The sequence below is a fragment of the Panthera uncia genome, chromosome B1 (genome assembly GCF_023721935.1).
Source record: "Panthera uncia isolate 11264 chromosome B1, Puncia_PCG_1.0, whole genome shotgun sequence".
Taxonomy (NCBI): Eukaryota; Metazoa; Chordata; class Mammalia; order Carnivora; family Felidae; genus Panthera; species Panthera uncia.
This window is the reverse complement of record NC_064811.1, coordinates 124,383,763-124,403,159: the sequence shown is the minus strand read 5'-3', so window position 1 is coordinate 124,403,159 and position 19,397 is coordinate 124,383,763. Positions and strand designations below refer to the sequence as shown.

General features: G+C 36.5%; 1 protein-coding gene across 11 annotated transcripts in view; it reads left to right on the top strand.

Moving 5' to 3' along the window:
• The window catches only part of IQCM (IQ motif containing M), a 649,001-nt gene that overhangs the window by 266,721 nt on the left and 362,883 nt on the right, over nucleotides 1-19,397 (top strand). For 7 of the 11 annotated variants that reach the window (XM_049632280.1, XM_049632276.1, XM_049632278.1 and 4 more), the window contains exon 11: nucleotides 3,222-3,366. The exons of the other annotated variants lie outside the window; for them this stretch is intronic. In XM_049632280.1, the coding sequence (XP_049488237.1) occupies nucleotides 3,222-3,366 (145 nt within the window). The remainder of the gene's footprint in view (nucleotides 1-3,221; nucleotides 3,367-19,397) is intronic. 11 annotated transcript variants of the gene reach the window in all.

Below are 19,397 nucleotides of genomic sequence, written 5' to 3'. Positions count from 1 at the left end.
GTTTCTCAGGATCCACATAAGAGTGAAACCATATGGTATCTGTCTTTCTCTGTATGGCTTACTTCACTTAGCATAACACTCTCCAGTTCCATCCATGTTGCTACAAAGGGCCATATTTCATTCTTTCTCATTGCCACGTAGTACTCCAATGGAGTACACAATAAACATCATTTTTTAAAAGTTAGAAAGTCAATCTGTAGTAAAACATTTGATGTAATATTTCGCAAGTGTTTAAAAAAAACTCCACATGTAAAGATCTCTTACAAACTGATAAGAAATATACCATAATAATAGCTTCTCTGTAGAAGTATAAATGGCAAATAAATATGAAAAGAGAGAACTCCTGCTAGTAATCAAAGAAATTAAGCCCTAGTAAGTGTCATATGGTAGTGGAATTATCCAAGCAAGGAATCCATTCCTTACTTCAAAAAATTTTTCTTAATGTTTTATTTTATATTTGAGAGAGAGAGAGAGAGAGAAAGAGACAGAAACAGAGAGTGAGCAGGGGAGGGGCAGAGAGATGGAGACAGAATCTGAAGCAGGCTCCTGGCTCTGAGATGTCAGCACAGAGCCCAACACAGGGCTCAAACTCAGGAGCAGTGAGATCATAACCTGAGCCAAAGTTGGACACTTAACAGACTGAGACACCCAGGCACCCCTATTACTTTTTTTTTAAAAAGAGAGATGACTATATCAAACAAAAGGCAGACTGAAAGTGCATACTGGAAAAAATTTAAATGTTGATGTGTCATAAGTATGATACGTTTACCTTTTAAGTTAGCATGAATTGGAAAACTATAATTACTAATTTGCAGTGTGTCTTTTAGATTCCAATATTGTTTTTGTAAATATCAATTTGTACATTTTTCTGATAGATTCTATCTTGAGAAATGTTTAGAAATTGGTAAAAGATTTATTAACTGAGATGTACATAGCACCATAGCAGAGGCATATTCCCATGCAGAGGACTGGGAGAGAGACACATTGTAATAAGAACCATGCAGATGGACATGGTTGCAGATGCATGGATTATTTTCCATGCAGAACCATGCAGATGAACCATGCAGATGAACCATGCAGATCTGACCCAAATTGTTAAACATAAAAACCTAGGTAACCTTCTGAATGCCTTAGATCTGAGGAGTCCCCCACAAGTTGGGTTGTGTCCCCAAAGAGGCTCTATTAAATTTGGAGGGAAACACACTCCAGTTGGGTCTGATAGCTGCCCAGTGCTCCTGCTCTCTTAGCAAATGTCATCATCCGTCTAAGAGACACACTGCAACCAGGATCCTTTTGGCTCATGCTCTAAGGGCACAATGAAAACATTGCTTGATTCTTAATTATAAGCAAAAGAAACCTGCTAACAGATTTAAGCAGAGAGATATTGAGGAGAATACTGGGCAGAGGTCTGGAGAACTAAGTTTAGAAACATGAAGGGATTTTGAAGGTTAGATAGCTCTCAGAACTCCAACTACATCCTACATAGAAGGAATCTAATCCAGACACCCAATCCTGGGTATTCCTACCTCCACAAATGCTGCCCTTGAAAAATGGATATTGCTGCCACACTCTACCACGCAAATGGATATACCAGTGTTTTGCATCTAAACCATCACGAGTTTCGATTCAAAATCTGGTGTTGATGTGGATAATGAACAAAGCTTTAACAGAGGAGGCTTTGGTCATTAGTATCTGATGTGTGGCTTCAAATTGTGGGAGGTTTGTTCTGCCTTCCACTAAAATTCATATGGTAGGGAATGCTCCACAAGTGTGACCAATTCATTTATTTTTTTAAAATAAAGTGACAGCCTGTTGAATAAACGGCAGATTAAAAATAAACATTGGGAAATGTTATTAAATGTTGAAAGAAATGTTTTAGGAAAGAAACCAAAACAAAAATTCACAGAATGTACGAAAAATACTAAATTCAAGTAAATTAAGAGGAATATAGTGTATAATAAAAAGTATGGGCTCTGAAGTGTCCTAGTTTTGGGTTCAAGACCAGTTCTGCAACTTACTAACTTAATAGCTATTGCAGAAAACCACCCAATAACTGGAAAACTTAAAGATTTTTTTTTTTTTTGCTTCAGTTTTTTCACTTGTAAAACGGTATACAAAGCACATCAAAGGAAAGATGACTCAGAGAAAAATTCATGGGCTTAAACACATTCTAAAAAAAAGTAATGAAAATAGATGTCTTTAATTTAAGAAGTCAAGGGGCACCTGGGTGGCTCAGTCAGTTAAGTGGGCGACTTCAGCTCAGGTCATGATCTCGCTGTCTGTGAGTTCGAGCCCCGCGTTGGGCTCTGTGCTGACAACTCAGAGCCTGGACCCTGTTTCAGATTCTGTGTATCCCTCTCTCTGACTCTCCCCCATTCATGCTCTGTCCCTCTCTGTCTCAAAAATAAATAAACATTAAAAAAAAATAAAAAAAAAGATTTATAATTTAAGAAGTCAAGCACAGGAAAATAATCCTTAAAAAAGGAATTAATAAAGATAGAGAAATTAATGAGCTAGAAAATGTAAACCAGTAAAAATAATTGAATTGTTAAATAAAATGAAACTACTTAGAAAAGAAGAAATCTGAAATAGATTGGTTTTTATACTTTAATTTTTCAAATTTATTGTAGTAGAATATAGAAAATGTATATATAGAAAATATAGTCACAGTTAAAAGGTAAATTGAAAGAACAAAACTTGCACATATGTTGAAAATGATTAATTTATTTAACAGAGTTTTAAAGACATGAAAAACTATAGTAAAAAATAAGTAAAAGATACAAACATACAATTTTCAAAAGAAAGAAAATGAACGAGAATTTGAGCACCCACCCCTAGTGAATAGCTTAGGCAAGAATCACCATTACAGAAACTGCCTTAAAACTTTTTTTATTCTGGCCAAGTGGGTTACATATATAGAAATCTGGATGTCAACCTAGGAAGCTTTCATGAAAGTATCCATCATTGAAAACTCTATGATATGGGAATTACGGGTATCTGATGACAAAACAGTTTATGATGAAGCTCTCTGCACTCGAAAGAGATTATCTCATTCAACAGTGCATGTGTTTAACCAACCTACAGAATAAACATTAACAAATACATTCATAATTTAAGAAACTGGGTGAAATAGATGAAATGAAAAGGGCAAATTCAGATTAAATACACATAAAAGAAATATGTAAATATGGGGCTTTACTGTCCATATTGCTGTTTTATAGGCTTTGCATCATGGACCAAATTTGAGAGCAGTTATAAACATGTATCATAGACTAATCCATCGTGTTAAATATCGACTTGGTCTGTGGAGGACAAGACAAGTTATAAACTTTGTAGAGCTGGAGGAATGGATGGACAGAAAAAAATGTAAGTGATAGTCATTTCTGATTTTATTTTAAATTTGGAATTCATTTAAATATTGAGGTTTTATACATAATTTACATATAATTACCCATAGACACCAAAGGAAAACCATGTTTTATATTGCTGAAAGCTATTTGCATTTTATTTATTTTTTAAGTTTTTAATTTTTTTAAATTTTCTATTTTTATTTTTTTAATTTATTAGGCACATCATTTAATGTCTCCAATTCTCCCTTCAAACAATTTATCTAGTGAGTTATAACAGTTATCTCACAAAGAAGTCAAGATGATTAAATCATAAATAGGTACAAAAGGCCAAGAATAGTGCTTGGGAATATAAGTTCTCAATACATATTAGGACTTTTCTCTTTATTAGTCAACTTTGTAGATCTTCTTTTTTAATTTTATTTTTTTATTTTTTAAAATTTACATCCAAATTAGTTAGCATATAGTGCAACAATGATTTCAGGAGTAGATTCCTTAGTGCCCCTTACCCATTTAGCCCATTCCCCCTCCCACAACCCCTCCAGTAACTGTCAGTTTGTTCTCCATATTTATGAGTCTTTTCTGTTTTGTCCCCCTCCCTGATTTTATATTATTTTTGTTTCCCTTCCCTTATGTTCATCTGGTTTGTCTCTTACAGTCCTCATATAAGTGAAGTCATATGATTTTTGTCTTTCTCTGACTAATTTCACTTAGCATAATACCCTCCAGTTCCATCCACGTAATTGCCAATGGCAAAATTTCATTCTTTTTGATTGATGAGTAATACTCCATTGTATATGTATAACACATCTTCTTTATCCATTCATTCATCAATGGACATTTGGGCTCTTTCCATACTTTGGCTATTGTTGATAGTGCTGCTATAAACATGGGGGTGCATGTGTCCCTTCAAAACAGCACACCTGTATCCCTTGGATAAATGCCTAGTAGTGCAATTGCTGAGTTGTAGGGTAGTTCTATTTTTAGTTTTTTGAGGAACCTCATTCTGTTTTCCAGAGTGGCTGCACCAGCTTGCATTCCCACCAACAATGCAAAAGAGATCCTCTTTCTCCACATCCTCGCCAACATCTGTTGTCTGAGTTGTTAATTTTAGCCATTCTGACAGGTGTGAGGTGGTATCTCATTATGTTTTGATTTGTATTTCCCTGATGATGAGTGATGTTGAGCATTTTTTTATGTGTCAGTTGGCCATCTGGATGTCTTCTTTGGAGAAGTATCTATTCATGTCTTTTGCCCATTTCTTCACTGGATTATTTGTTTTTTGGGTGTTGAGTTTGATAAGTTCTTTGTAGATTTTGGATACTAACCCTTTATCTGATATGTCATTTTCAAATATCTTCTCCCATTCTGTCGGTTGCCTTTTAGTTTTGCTGATTGTTTCTTTTGCTGTGCACAAGCTTTTTATTTTGATGAGGTCCCAGTAGTTCATTTTTGCTTTTGTTTCCCTTGCCTTTGGAGACGTGTTGAGTAAGAAGTTGCTGCGGCCAAGATCAAAGAGGTTTTTGCCTGCTTTCTCCTTGAGGATTTTGATGGCTTCCTGTCATACATTGAGGTCTTTCATCCATTTTGAGTTTATTTTTGTGTATTGTGTAAGAAAGTGGTCCAGGTTCATTCTTCTGCATGTCACTGTCCAGTTTTCCCAGCACCACTTGCTGAAGAGACTGTCTTTATTCCACTGGATATTCTTTCCTGCTTTGTCAAAGATTGGTTGGCCATACATTTGTGGGTCCATTTGTGGGTTCTCTATTCTGTTCCATTGATCTGAGTGTCTGTTCTTGTGCCAGTACCATATTGTCTTGATGATTACAGCTTTGTAGTATAGCTTGAAGTCTGGAATTGTGATGCCTCCTGCTTTGGTTTTCTTTTTCAAGATTGCTTTAGCTATTCGGGGTCTTTTCTGGTTCCATACAAATTTTGGGATTATTTTTTCTAGCTCTGTGAAGAATGCTGGTGTTACTTTGATAGGGATTGCATTGAATATGTAGAGTGCTTTGGGTGGTATCGAAATTTTAACAATATTTGTTCTTCCTATCCAGGAGCATGGAATCTTTTTCCATTCTTTTGTGTCGTCTTCAATTTCTTTCATAAGCTTTCTATAGTTTTCAGTGTATAGATTTTTCACCTCTTTGGTTAGATTTATTCCTAGGTATTTTCTGTTTTTTTTGTGCAACTGTAAATGGGATCGATTCCTTGATTTCTCTGTCACTTCATTGTTGGTGTATAGGAACACAACTGATTTCTGTGCGTTGATTTTATATCCTGCAACTTTGCTGAATTCATGAATCAATTCTAGCAGTTTTTTGGTGGAATCTTTTGGGTTTTCCATATAGAGTATCATGTCATCTGCGAAGAGTGAAAGTTTGACCTCCTCCTGGCTGATTTGGATGCCTTTTATTTCTTTGTGTTGTCTGATTGCAGAGGCTAAGACTTCCAATACTATGTTGAATAACAGTGATGAGAATGGACATCCCTGTCTTGTTCCTGACCTTAGGGGAAAGCTCTCAGTTTTTCCCCATTGAGGATGATATTAACATTGGGTTGTTCATAGAGGTACGCTCCTTCTATCCCTACTTTCTTGAGGGTTTTTATCAAGAAAGGATGCTGTATTTTGTCAAATGCTTTCTCTGCATCTATTGAGAGGATCATATGGTTCTTTTCCTTTCTTTTATTGATGTGATGATTCATATTAATTGTTTTGCGGATACTGAACCAGCCCTGCATCCCAGGTGTAAATCTCGCTTGGTCATGGTAAATAATTTTTTAATGTATTGTTGGAGCTGATTGGCTAATATCTTGTTGAGGATTTTTGCATCCATGTTCATCAAAGAAATTGGTCTATAGTTCTGCTTTTTAGTGGGGTCTCTGTCTGGTTTTAGAATCAAGGTAATGCTGGCTTCATAGAAAGAGTTTGGAAGTTTTCCTTCCATTTCTATTTTTTGGAACAGTTTCAAGAGAATAGGTGTTAACTCTTCCTTAAATGTTTGGTAGAATTCCCCTGGAAAGCCATCTGGCCCTGGACTCTTGTTTTTTGGCAGATTTTTTATTACTAATTCGATTTCCTTACTAGTTATGGGTCTGTTCAAATCATCTATTTCTTCCTGTTTCAGTTTTGGTAGTGTATATCTTCCTAGGAATTTGTCCATTTTTTCCAGATTACCCATTTTATTGGCATGTAATTGCTCAAAATATTCTCTTGTTATTGTTTTTATTTCTGTTCTTTTTATTGTGATCTCTCCTCTTTCATTCTTTATTTTATTTATTTGGGTCCTTTCCTTTTTCTTTTTGATCAAACTGGCTAATGGTTTATCAATTTTGTTAATTCTTTCAAAGAACCAGCTTCTGGTTTCATTGACCTGTTCTACTGTTTTTTTTTTTGTTTTGTTTTTTTTTTTTTGGTTTTGATAGCATTAATTTCTGCTCTAATCTTTATTATTTCCTGTCTTCTGCTGGTTTGGGTTTTACCTGCTGTTCTTTTTCCAGCTCCTTAAGGCGTAAGGTTAGGTTGTGTATCTGAGATCTTTCGTCCTTCTTTAGGAAGGCCTGGATTGCTATATACTTTCCTCTTATGACCGCCTTTGCTGCCTCCCAGAGGTTTTGGGTTGTGGTGTTATTATTTTCTTTGGCATCCATGTACTTTTTAATTTGCCCTTTAACTTTTTGGTTAGCCCATTCATTCTTTAGTAGGATGTTCTTCAGTCTCCAAGTATTTGTTACTTTCCAAATTTTTTCTTGTGGTTGATTTCGAGTTTCATAGCGTTGTGGTCTGAAAATATGCACAGTATGATCTTGATCTTTTTGTACTTACTTAGGGCTGATTTGTGTCCCAGTATATGGTCTATTCTGCAGAATGTTTCATGTGCACTGGAGAAGAATGTGTATTCTGCTGCTTTAGGATGAAATGTTCTGAATATATCTGTTAAGTCCATCTGGTCCAATGTATCATTCAAAGCCATTGTTTGCTTGCTGATTTTTTGACTAGATGAGCTGCCCATTGCTGTTAATGGGGTGTTGAAGTCTCCTACTATTATGGTATTATTATCGATGAGTTTCTTTATGTTTGTGATTAATTGATTTATATATTTGGGTGTCCCACATTTGGCACATAAATGTTTGCAATTGTTAGGTCTTCTTGGTGGATAGACCCCTTGTATATGATATAATTCCCTTCTGCATCTCTTGATACAGTCTTTATTTTGAAGTCTAGATTGTCTGATATAAGTATGGCTACTCTGGATTTCTTTTGTTCACCATTAGTATGATAGATGATTCTCCCTCCCTTATTTTCAATCTGAAGGTGTCTTTAGGTCTAAAGTGGGTCTCTTGTAAACAGCATATAGATGGATCTTGTTTTCTTATCCATTCCCTTACCCTATGTCTTTTCATTGGAGCATTGAGTTCATTGACATTTAGAGTGAGTACTGAAAGATATGAATTTATTGCCATTATGATACTTGTAGAGTTGAGTTTCTGGTGGTGTTCTCTGGTCCTTTGTAATCTGTGTTGCTTTTGGTATTTACTTATTTTTATATGTATATATTCATCTTTTCTCCCCTCAGAGAGTCCCCCTTAAAATTTCTTGCAGGGCTGGTTTAGTGGTCACAAACTCCTTTAAATTTTATTTGTCTGGGAAACTTTTTATCTCTCCTTCTATTTTGAAGGACAGCCTTGCTGGATAAAGAATTCTTGGCTGCATATTTTTCTGATTCAGCACACTGAATATATCCTGCCACTCCTTTCTGGCCTGCCAAGTTTTTGTGGATAGGTCTGCTGCAAAACTGATCTGTCTTCCTTTGTATATTAGGGACTTTTTTTTCCCTTGCTGCTTTCATGATTCTCTCCTTGCCTGAGTATTTTGTGAATTTGACTGTGATAAGCCTTGTTGATGGTCATTTTTTGTTGAACCTAATGGGGGTCCTCTGTGCTTCCTGGATTTTGATGTCTGTGTCTTTCCCCACGTTGGGAAAGTTTTCTGCTATGATTTACTCACATAACCCTTCTACCCCTATTTCTCTCTCTTCCTCTTCTGGTACCCCTATGATTCTGATGTTGTTCCTTTTTAATGAGTCATTGATTTTTCTAATTCTTAAATTGTGCTCTTTTGCCTTAATCTCCCTTTTTTTCTGCTTCATAGTTCTTTATAAGTTTGTCCTCTATATTGCTGATTCTCTGTTCTGCCTCATACATCCTGCCGCCACTGCATCCATCCGTGATTGCGGCTCAGTTATAGCATTTTTAATTTCATTCTGGCTATTTTTACTTCTTTTATCTCTGCAGAAAGGTATTCTAATCTATTTTTGACTCCAGCTAGTATTCTTATTATCATGATTCTAAATTCTGGTTCAGACATCTTGCTTGTATCTGTGTTGGTTAAATCCCTGGCTGTCGTTTCTTTGTGGTCTTTCTTTTGGGGTGAATTCATTCGTTTTGTCATTTTGAAGGGAGAAAAGGAATTAACCAGGTATAAAAATTGAAATAAAAAAAGTTAAAATTAAAAAATATTAAAATTAAAAATTAAACACACACACACACACACAAATCGAATAGATGATGCTAGATCCTAGGTGTGTTTTGGTCTGGGTGTTGAAAGTGGTTTGACAGATTAGAGAAAAAAAATGGGGGGGGGAGAAGGGGGGGGAGAAGAAGAAGAAAAAAAAGGAAATCGTTTGACAATTTGAAAAAATGAATACACTGAAGTAGACTAAAATGAGATGATGGGGGTAAAATAGAATTTGAAAAAATACACACAAAAGTAAAGAATATAGTGGAAAAAATTAAAGAAAAATATTTTTAATACAAATTAAAGATAAATATGAATTTTTATTTCTCTATATTCAAGAAAAAAAAGAAATGAAAAAGATAAAAAAGAGAAAAAAGAGAAAAAAAGAAATCGTTTGAAAATTTGAAAAAAGTGAATACACTGCAGTAGACTAAAATCAAATTATGGAAGTAAAATAGAATTTGAAAAATTTACATAGAAGCAAAAATATGGTAAAAAATTAAATCAAAATATTTTTAATAGAAATTGAAAGTAAAAATGAAGTTTTTCTCTTTCTACATTCAAGAAAAAGAAAAGAAACAAAAAACAAAAAACAAAAAGAAAGAAGAAAAAAAGGAAATTGTTTGAAAATTTGAAACGGTGAATATACTGAAGTAGACTAAAACAAAATGATGGAAGTAAAATAGAATTTGAAAAAATTTACACAAAAGTAAAAAATATAATAATAAAAATTAAAGAAAAATATTTTTAATTAAAAATTGAAAATAAAAATGAATTTTTTCTCTTTCTGTATTCAAGAAAATGTAAAAGAGAAAAAGAAATCAAAAGAAAGAAAATTGAATAGATGAACCTGCTCACAGATTGAAGTAGGATTGAAATTACTTCGTTTTCCCCTAGAAGTTAGTCTATGTAGCGCTTTATAGGCCATAAAATAAGTCGGCGGTGAGACTTGTGTTCTTGAAGAGGGAAGTTGGCCCAGTTGGGTGGGGCTCAGTGTAACAGCTCTGCTCTCCACTAGTTGGCGCTGCTAGCCTACTGGGGTGGATTGTTGGCGGTGCTTGTAGGTGCATATGCGCATGCGCGGGAGGGGTGACCATGGCACCATTTGGCTACCAGTCTGTTCTCCGGGATCAGAAATCACGCACCTGTCCTCTGTCTTCAGCTTTGGTCCACGTCCCGCTTTTTCACTCTCCATGACCAAGCCCCAGGCAGTACCTCTCTCCCAAGTTTTGTCTCAGATGCGGCTGTTTTCCCTGGCCCCTTACTTCTGAAGGACTGCGGCTTTGACCCGTTCCGCCCCTCTGTGGGAGGGTCTCACTGAGCAATGGCTGAACAAGCAATGGCCAAATGTTGGCTGCACCCAGGAACGCTTGCTGGACCCTGCTTCTGCCAGTGCCCCGAGACTGCAGCCAGGTGCCAGCCTGCCCTGGAAAAAGTTCACGAGATAGTATAGCGGCAGCTTTTCAGGGATTATGGAAAATCACAACACGCATCTGGCACCAGGCTTCACCCTTAGCGGCCTTGTTCCAGTACCAGTGGATGTGGCCGTTTTCTGGGGTGTGCTGGGACCAGGTGGCTTCAACAGTCTCTACCAAATGTCCTTCCAGCAGTGGAACCGCTTTTCCCCGTGTGGCCTGAGAACCTCCTGGACCCCACTCTGTTCCTGGGGATTCGTCTTTCCCACCAGAGCACCACCAGGTATTGAGCTGTGGAGTTGCAGACTTTGCCCTGCCGTTGTTTACAGTCTTAATGGGATTTAAACCTTCTCCTTTCTCCTTTCTCCCTTTTTAGTTTAGTCCCTGCGGCTGTTTCCAGTTTTCCACTTTCTCTCCAGCTGCTTTGGGGAGGGGTGCTTTTCCCATATTCTCCCCCCCTCCCCAGTCTCTGTCCTCTCTCTGTCCCCAAAAGCGGTTCCCTACCCTCTGAGGCTTCTCGCTCCCCAAACTCACCTCTCCGTGCCACATACCTGCTGAATTCTGTGGTTCAGGTTGTGCAGATTGCTGTGTTAATCCTCCCATCAGTTTTCTAGGTGTGTAGGATGGTTTAGTGTTGGTCTGGCTGTATTTCATGGACGCGAGACACAGAAAAACTTTCATGCTGTTCTGCCATCTCGGCTCCTCCCCCATCTATTTTTTAAGTTTTTTTAAAAAAGTTTTTATTTAAATTCCAGTTAGTTTAACATACAGGGTAATATTAATTTCAGGTGTACAATATAGTGACTCAATACGTCCATGTAACACCTGGTGGCTATTTGCATTTTAAAGTGATGTATATTTGGCTTAATTTATTAGGATCTTGTGTTTATAAACAACAGAAAACCCATTCTGGTTAACCAAAGCAAAAAGAAAATTTATAGGAAAAATATAGGAAAAATAGTTAAAGAATCAGATTTCACACAGAATTTGAAACAGAGCTACTCCAGAGATTTAGGGAGCAAAAAGTAAGGGGAAAAAAAAATCTCTATTTGTCTTTGGGAGACAGATAAGCTGTTGTCACTTATAAGACTTTTTTGTTTCTATGCTTTAAATTCAAATTCCAGGGAGAGAACATCTGATTAGCTTAATTTGAATCATGAATCCAACACTCTGCCATGGGAGGGCAGAGAATTTTGCTTGAGTTTCACAGAGGTTATATCCATTGGGGGAAGGGTAGCTCCCCAAAGGAAAATTACATACTGCTAACAGAAAAATAGCTAATGGACACCAAGCAGGCTAAATAGATATCTATTATGTGTTGCTTGTTAGTGTTGAAATTCTGTTCACAGAACAAGTTCCTCAATTTATATCTTAGCTTTCAGAGAGCCTGGTTCCTATTATATTTAATGAATTTACATTGCTTAGGATTAGGATGGACATTACAGCCAGTTTCTTGATTAAAAAAATAATAAATGAGGACTTCTGGTTTCTGGTTCCACATGTAAGGAGCCTGGAAGTCTCCACTCCATTTTAACATGTAAAAAAGCTGAATATACTAAAAAATTAACTTCTCATGGATCTATAAGAGACGGGAAAAGACAGAGAAAACTGGTTAAAGAGATAGACAGTCAAATACAGGGAGTTGCAGTTACCAGAGCAGAGACTGGTGAGTGGAAATTGATATGGGGAGAAACAAGGGTTGGCAAAGATATGGAGAAAAAGTAATCCTCTTGCACTGTTGGTGGGAATGCAAACCAGTGCAGCTACTGTGGAAAACAGTATGGAAGTTCCTCAAAAAATTAAAAATAGAACTACCATACAATCTAGTCACTGCACTACTGGGTATTTACCCAAAGAATACAGAAACACTAATTCAAAAAGACGTGTGCATCCATGTATTTATTGTAGCGTTATTTAAAATAGCCAAATTATGGAAGCAACGAAAGTGGCCATTGATAAATGAATGGATAAAGAAGAAATGGTACATATACACAATGGAATATTACTGAGCCATAAAAACTAATGAAATCTTGCCATTTCGAACAGCATGGTCAGATCTAGAATGAATGCCAAGTGAAATAACTCAATCAGAGAAAGACAAATATTATGATTTCACTCATATGTGGAATTGGATAAAATGAATGAACAAAGTAAAAAACAAAACAAAAATCAGACTCTTTGGAGAACAAACTGGTGGTTACCCAAGGGATGTGGGAGAGAGGGTGGGTGAAATAGGTGAAGCGGACTGAGAGTACACTTATCATGATGAGCATTGAGTAATGAGTGTGTAGAGCTGTTGAATCACTATACTGTACATCTGAAACAAATGTAACACTGTATATTATACCATATTTAAAATCAAATGTTAAAAAAGAAAAGAAAAAAGAAATTGATGTGAGAACCAGCACCAGTTAGGAAAAATGAGCTGTCATTAGCAAATAGCTGGAGGCTCAGTGTGAACAATCCCAAGAGTTAAACAAAAAACAACAACAACAACAACAACAACAACAACAAAACTCCAAGAGGACCCAGTCATAAGAAGACCACCCCAGTGTTGTGATAGTTACCTCCAGGAAATTGAGCAGATTCCCACAGTAAATATCAGAGAGACAGAACCATTTTGAAATTTGCCAGATCACACTCTTCTTTACATGGCCTACCTTCAAGGGAAATTAGTTAACTGGAGCCTAACCTGCTGGGTTATTTTCAGAGCTTAACTGACGTGGTGAAGGGCAACACCCAACTTCAGTCCATTCTGGCCTTCCTCTCCCACCTATAGGGGGAGAAAAAAGATCCTAAGAAACACTTGTATAGTTCACAGCCCAGAGAGATACAGGGATATTAAGAGACTGAGACCTTATCATAGGTCTATAGAACATTTCCTCCCACACATTCAGTCACATTACTAGAGGCCTATTTACAGCTTACCTGATATATCATGTCTGGGTATCAAGAAAAAATTACGAAGTATACAAAAAGGCAAAAACTACAATCTGAATAGCTAGAGCAAACATCAGAACCAGACATGGCAGTGACGTCAGAGTTATCACACCAGGAATATAAAACAACTATGATTAATATGCTCCAGGCTCTAATGAATAAAGTAGACAGCATGCAAAAGATATATGGGCGATGTAACTAGAGAGATAGAAATACTGAGAAAGAACCAAAAAGAACTAGAGATAAGACTAACAGAAATGAGGAATGCCTTTGATGGGCTTGTTAGTAGATTGGACATGGCTGAGGACAGACTGTCTGAGCTAAAGGATATACCAGTAGAATCCTTGAAAATCAAAAAACAAAGAGTAAAAAGACTGAAAAAAAAAATACCTGAACAAAATATCCAGGGACTATGGGACAACTACAAAAGGAGTAACATGGATAATGGGAATATCAGAAGGAGAAGAAAGAGAGGAAAGAACCGTAGAAATATTTAAAACAATAATGACTGAAAATTTCCCCAAATTATTCTTAGACACCAAACCACAGATCCAGGAAGCTCAGGCAACACCAAGCAGAATAAGTTCCAGAAACTACAACATTTTTGATGTAGGCATATCATCTTCAAACTACAGAAAACCAGAGATTAAAAAAAATCCTGAAAGAAGCCATGGAAAAAAATTCCTTTCCTATAGAGGTAGAAAGATAAGAATTACATTCAATCTATCAGAAACCATATCAATAGACACCTCACTAAAGAAGATACACAGATGACAAGTGTTTGGAATGATGCTCCACATCATATGTTATCAGGGAAATTCATATGAAAACAGAGATACCACTACACCCTTATTAGAATGGCTGAAATCCAGAACACTGTCAATATGATATGCTGGTAAGGATGTAGAACAACAGGAACTATAGTTTATTGTTAAAGAGAATGCCAGTGATATAGCCATTTTGGAAAACAGTTTGGTGGTTTCTTATAAAACTAAACATACTGTTACCAAAAAATCCAGCAATCATGCCCCTTGGTGTTTAAAGGGGCATGATTGCCCCTTGGCATTGAAAACTTATGTCCACACAAATTAAACTTACCCACAGACATTGAAAATTTATATCCACACAAAACCTGCACATGTATGTCTATATCTACTTTTTCATAATTGCCAGAGCTTGGCAGCAACCAAGATGTCCTTCGGTAAATGAATAAACTGTGGTACATCTGGACAAGGGAGTTTATTTAGATGTAAGAGGAAATGAGCTATCAAGCCATGAAAAGACATGGAAGAATCTTAAATGTGTATTACTAAGTGAAAGAAGCCAATCTGAATAGTCCATGCACTGTATACTTTCAACCTTATGACATTCTAGAAAAGGCAAAACTGGAGAAAATCAAGATTGATATTTTCCAGGAATGAGATGGGGTTGGGAGGAGGGATGTGGCAGAATATAGAGGATTTTTAAGGCAGTGAAACTATTCTGCATAATACTGCATGATGGATACATGTCATTATACATTTGTCCAAACCCATAGAATTTGCAACACTAAGAGTGAATTATGCGGTAAACTGTGGACCTTAGTGATTGTGATGTATCATCCTTGGTAACAAATGTATCACTCTGATGTGTGATGTTGATAATGAAAAGAGGCTATGCTTATGTGGAGGTAGTGGGTATGTGAGAAATCTCTGTACCTTCTTCATTTTGTTGTCAACTTAACACTGCCCTTTAAAAAATTGTCTTTAAAAAAACAAAACAAAAACAACAAAATGATGCAGATATATTTAACTGAAATGAGCATCTTACTGCTTTATTATAGTGCTACATTTTTTTATATAGTTCAATCATGAAATGTGGATTTCACAGTGGACTATAACTTCCATGAAGACAAGGACTGTATCTGTTTGATTAATTAATAAATAGACACTATTAGGAAATGCCTGTTTTATCAAAAGGATTCAGAAATATTTGTTGATAGTTTTTATCAAGTTTATTACTTAGGCTAAAATTGCTGAAAGATATTTACAAATAACCAGAATTCTTTGAGTTAGAATGACTCCTTTTCTGTAGCTAGAAGTTAAGGAATGAAGAAGTCAGAGACAGATTTATACAAGTCACAGAATTAAGTTAGATCACGTAATGCAGTCCAAAATCTTGGTGTCCAGAGAAAAAAGCAGAAGAGACTAATGTGTTGGAGATGAAAAGATGGGAAGAAGGGAGAAAGAGAAAGCAAGTGAGAGAGGCAAGAAAGGGAAAATATTTCTCTCATTAGGAAGCTGCTGGAATTCCTTTGTCTTAAAAATCCTTTAAAAAAAAAGTGAGTAAGAGAGAGAGAGAGAGGGAGATTATACTGACATGCACTCAGATTTTACAACTTTTATACATAAACTCTACAAACACTATATACAAAATTCAAAAAGATAATTTTTTTTGTTTTATAATAATTTTGTTTTATTATAATTTTTTTTACAGTTTTTTTTTTCTTTTTTTTAAATTGAGGTGTTGGATGCCTGGGTTGCTTAGTCGGTTAAGTATCTGACTTTCAGTTTCGGCTCAGGTCATGATCTCGTGGTTCATGAGTTCATACCCCGAGTTGGGCTCTGCACTGACACTGTGGAGCCTGCTTGGGATTCATTCTCTCCCTCTCCCTCTCTCTCTCTCTCTCTCTCTCTCTCTCTCTCTCTCTCTCTGCCTCTGTCCCTCTCTCCCTCTCTCTCCCTCCCTCTCTCTAAATAAACAAATAAATAAATAAATAAATAAACAAATGAACTTTAAAAAATTGAAGTGTAATTGATATATAACATTCTATTAGTTTCAGGTGTACAACATGATTCAATATTCATGTATATTGCAAAATGATCACCACAATAAGTCTAGTTAGCATTGGTCACCATACATAGTTGCAAGTTTTTTTTTTTTCTTTTTCTTTTGATGAGAACTTTTAACATTTACTGCCTAGGCAACTTTTAAATATGTAATACAGTGTTATTAATTATAGTTAATAAGAGGTATTCTCAATACTCTTTAATGGACAGTAATTTTATATTCTCTAATTGAGATTACTGTACAAATATTATCATTTTATCAAAATAATTACTAGGACCTTACATTTCTTACAGTTATTACACCGAACACCTTTTCTTTTCCACTCATTTTATATTTTAAGCTACTGACTACCAAATCACATATACTTTCCAAAATACTCCCACTATTTCACACAGTTAGTCTTGTCTTCATCCCCAAGTCTGTCACTAAATTCATTTTTTAACCTTATAGAATCTTGCTTATTTTTCTGTTTTACTTTCTTCCCACCGTTTCTCCTCTTTGATTTTAGCTGCAGATTTCACCCTTATTGCATCTTAATCTCTCATTTTGAAAAAGAGCTAATGTGGTTCATTTTTCTGGCCTGGACTCTGGTGGTTTTGAGCTGAAAATTACTTAAAGTCTTAAAAAAAAGCCAGAAGGGAGCCAAGTGGATACATGGAGGAAGAATGTTCTAGGCAGAGGGAGCCCCAAGCACAAAGGCACAAAGTTGGAGGCTGTTAGTATTGGAGGAAACTATTACTGCCGTTGGAATGGAGCAAGAACAGAGCAGAATGAGATGGGAGAGGTAGCAGGGAGCAGGAGCATAGGCTGTGTCAGGTTTTATAGACCACTGGATTTTACCTTGAAAAGGTTGGGAAGCCCATGGAGGACTGTTATCCAAGGGCTATGATATGACTTATGATTGAACACATCCCTTTGGCTGTTTTGTGGAGAATAGGCTGACATGAGGTAAGTACATAAAGGAGTCCAGTCCAGTTAGGACTGATGGTGCTCTGTCCACTGTAGGATCTAAACAGTAGGAGAGAATTAGCTAAATGAATGATTTAAAGAATTACCGACTAAGGCGCCCCTTTGCATTAAGGATTAAAGTAACTCTAGAGTCCACAGAATTTGCAAGTTCTTATTTGCCCTTATGTTCCTTAGAAAATTCTCCATCCCTTCCATATGTGTATTGCTAATTGGGTGATATTTTGCAGGTATCTATACACATTTTCAAGAATCTTTTAATGACCAGAAAATGTCATTAATTTTCATGATTTAAGTTTTATAATGACCCTAATTAAACCTGCCTAGAATATTAATTCTGCTAGTGTGTTGTTGAACATTTGCTTTTCAGCATAATATACAGGTTAAGGACATTATTATCTATTAATATAGTTACATGACCATAATGTTAATATGTATATCAGTTTGATCTACTGAGAAGCATCTGAAACTGATTAAATGAAAAACTGATGAAGATATATATACTTTTTCAAGGAGAAGTATATTTACTTAAACAGAAAAGTAAAAAGTGGCATTCTTTTTGCACTAGTTTGGATTTTTCCAGAATCAGACCCTGAGACAAGAATTCAAGTACAACTAACTTATTTGAAAGTTGATCCCAGCAAATACTGTTAGTGGAATGAGGTAAGATAGGGAAGGGATGGAAGTCAAAAAAGGATGCATTATCCAGCAGATTACCATCAACTAGAGCTCGATCCCTCTAGGGAACAGTGTAGACAACTTTCCTTAAGTGCTGGGTCTTTATACATCAACTCTCAGTTGAGGGATGGCCAGTGGTTGAGGGCCACTGCACTGTGGGCCTTAATTCCCTGGCACTTCTGACTTGCTGCATAGGTGGGCAGAGTGGAGTCCTGCAGCCAGAGGGAGCCCTGAGGCAGTGAAATGAGATGCTGGCAATTGAAAGTCAGGTCAGCATTCACAGAAATGCCAGGGACAAGGCCATATGGATGGGGCACCAAAAGCAACTGCTCTAGTTTGCTTATTTGAGCAATTTCCCCCTTTTTTTTTTTTTTTTTAAGAAAAAAGCCAACTAAATAAATAAAAGTTTTTTTAAATAAAAACTAAAAAAGTAAATAAAAGGTTTATTTATTTTTGAATTCAGGAGAGAGACAGAACACGAGTGGGGGAGGGGCAGAGAGAGAGAGGGAGACAGAATCCAAACCAGGTTCCAGGCTCTGAGCTGTCAGCACAGAGCCCAGTGCGGGGCTTGAACTCACAAACTATGATACCATGACCTGAGCCAAAGTCCAATGCTTAGACTACTGAGACACCCAGGTGACCCTAGTTTGCTTCCTTGAAAAGAGAGAAAAAGCCATAGATACTCTACATATGAATGTATTTTACTGCTGTGTTTTAGGTTCTGGAATAGTGGCTTATATTTAGGCAATCACTAAATATTTCTTGAATTTGTTGATATTTCATGACTGTCCACCTCAACCGAACAAATAAGTAAATAAATGGAAAGTTGAAGTCCATGTGGTTGAGTGCCAGGATTGTACCTTAAGTTCTGTTAGAAAACTTTCTAGTGCTCTTTGTCATTTGGAACCCGTATTTCAGAACTAAACCTGTACTGAGGCAGACCCTGTCATTCTGTTCACTCTGATTGACAATCCTCATCATGGGGCGAATCAATCATACTTCAGAGTACAGGTTTAGTATCCCATTTTTGAAAAGAAAAAATAAACTCTTTATGGGGAACTACACTTGTAAAATATATGCATCAGTTTTCTTGGTTATTGTCTAACTCCCATTAATGCCAAGTATAGGAGATAGGTGAAGGATGACCCAACTGAATGGTTTTCTGTGGAAACCTTGAGCGAAGAGTGGCAAGGTCACTTTCTGTGGTCACTTGAAGCAAGTGACCTTACCTAGGAAGGAAGAATACATGAAGTCAGTGAACAAAAAATAGACATCATTCCATTTAGGGGCAAAATCAGAAGCAGAATAAATAGTCCAGAGGAGAATCAATTATACGAGTGGTTAGAATGTAGATAGAAGCCTGAAAGAGAAGAAAAAATTAGGGGAACTAATGAAAAATGAATCCTGACATCAAAGTTATGTCTTACAATGTGATTTGAGCACTGATTTATGCATGATCCATGGGCAATTGTCATGTAAACCAGGCCAGAGGATGCCAGTGTTCTCTTGCAGAAACAGGTCCAAATCTGACTACTGTGGGATGTAGGAAGGAGAAGCATGCCCCATTTCCTTCTAGCCTTCCCCAGGAGGTCGCCATAATGCCACTCTAATCAAGACATAAAAATAAAACTGGAGGTAAAGTTCCTTTGAAGTTAGATGAAGCTTTCTGGTAGTTTGTACTTGACAGAGTATTTATAATGAAAA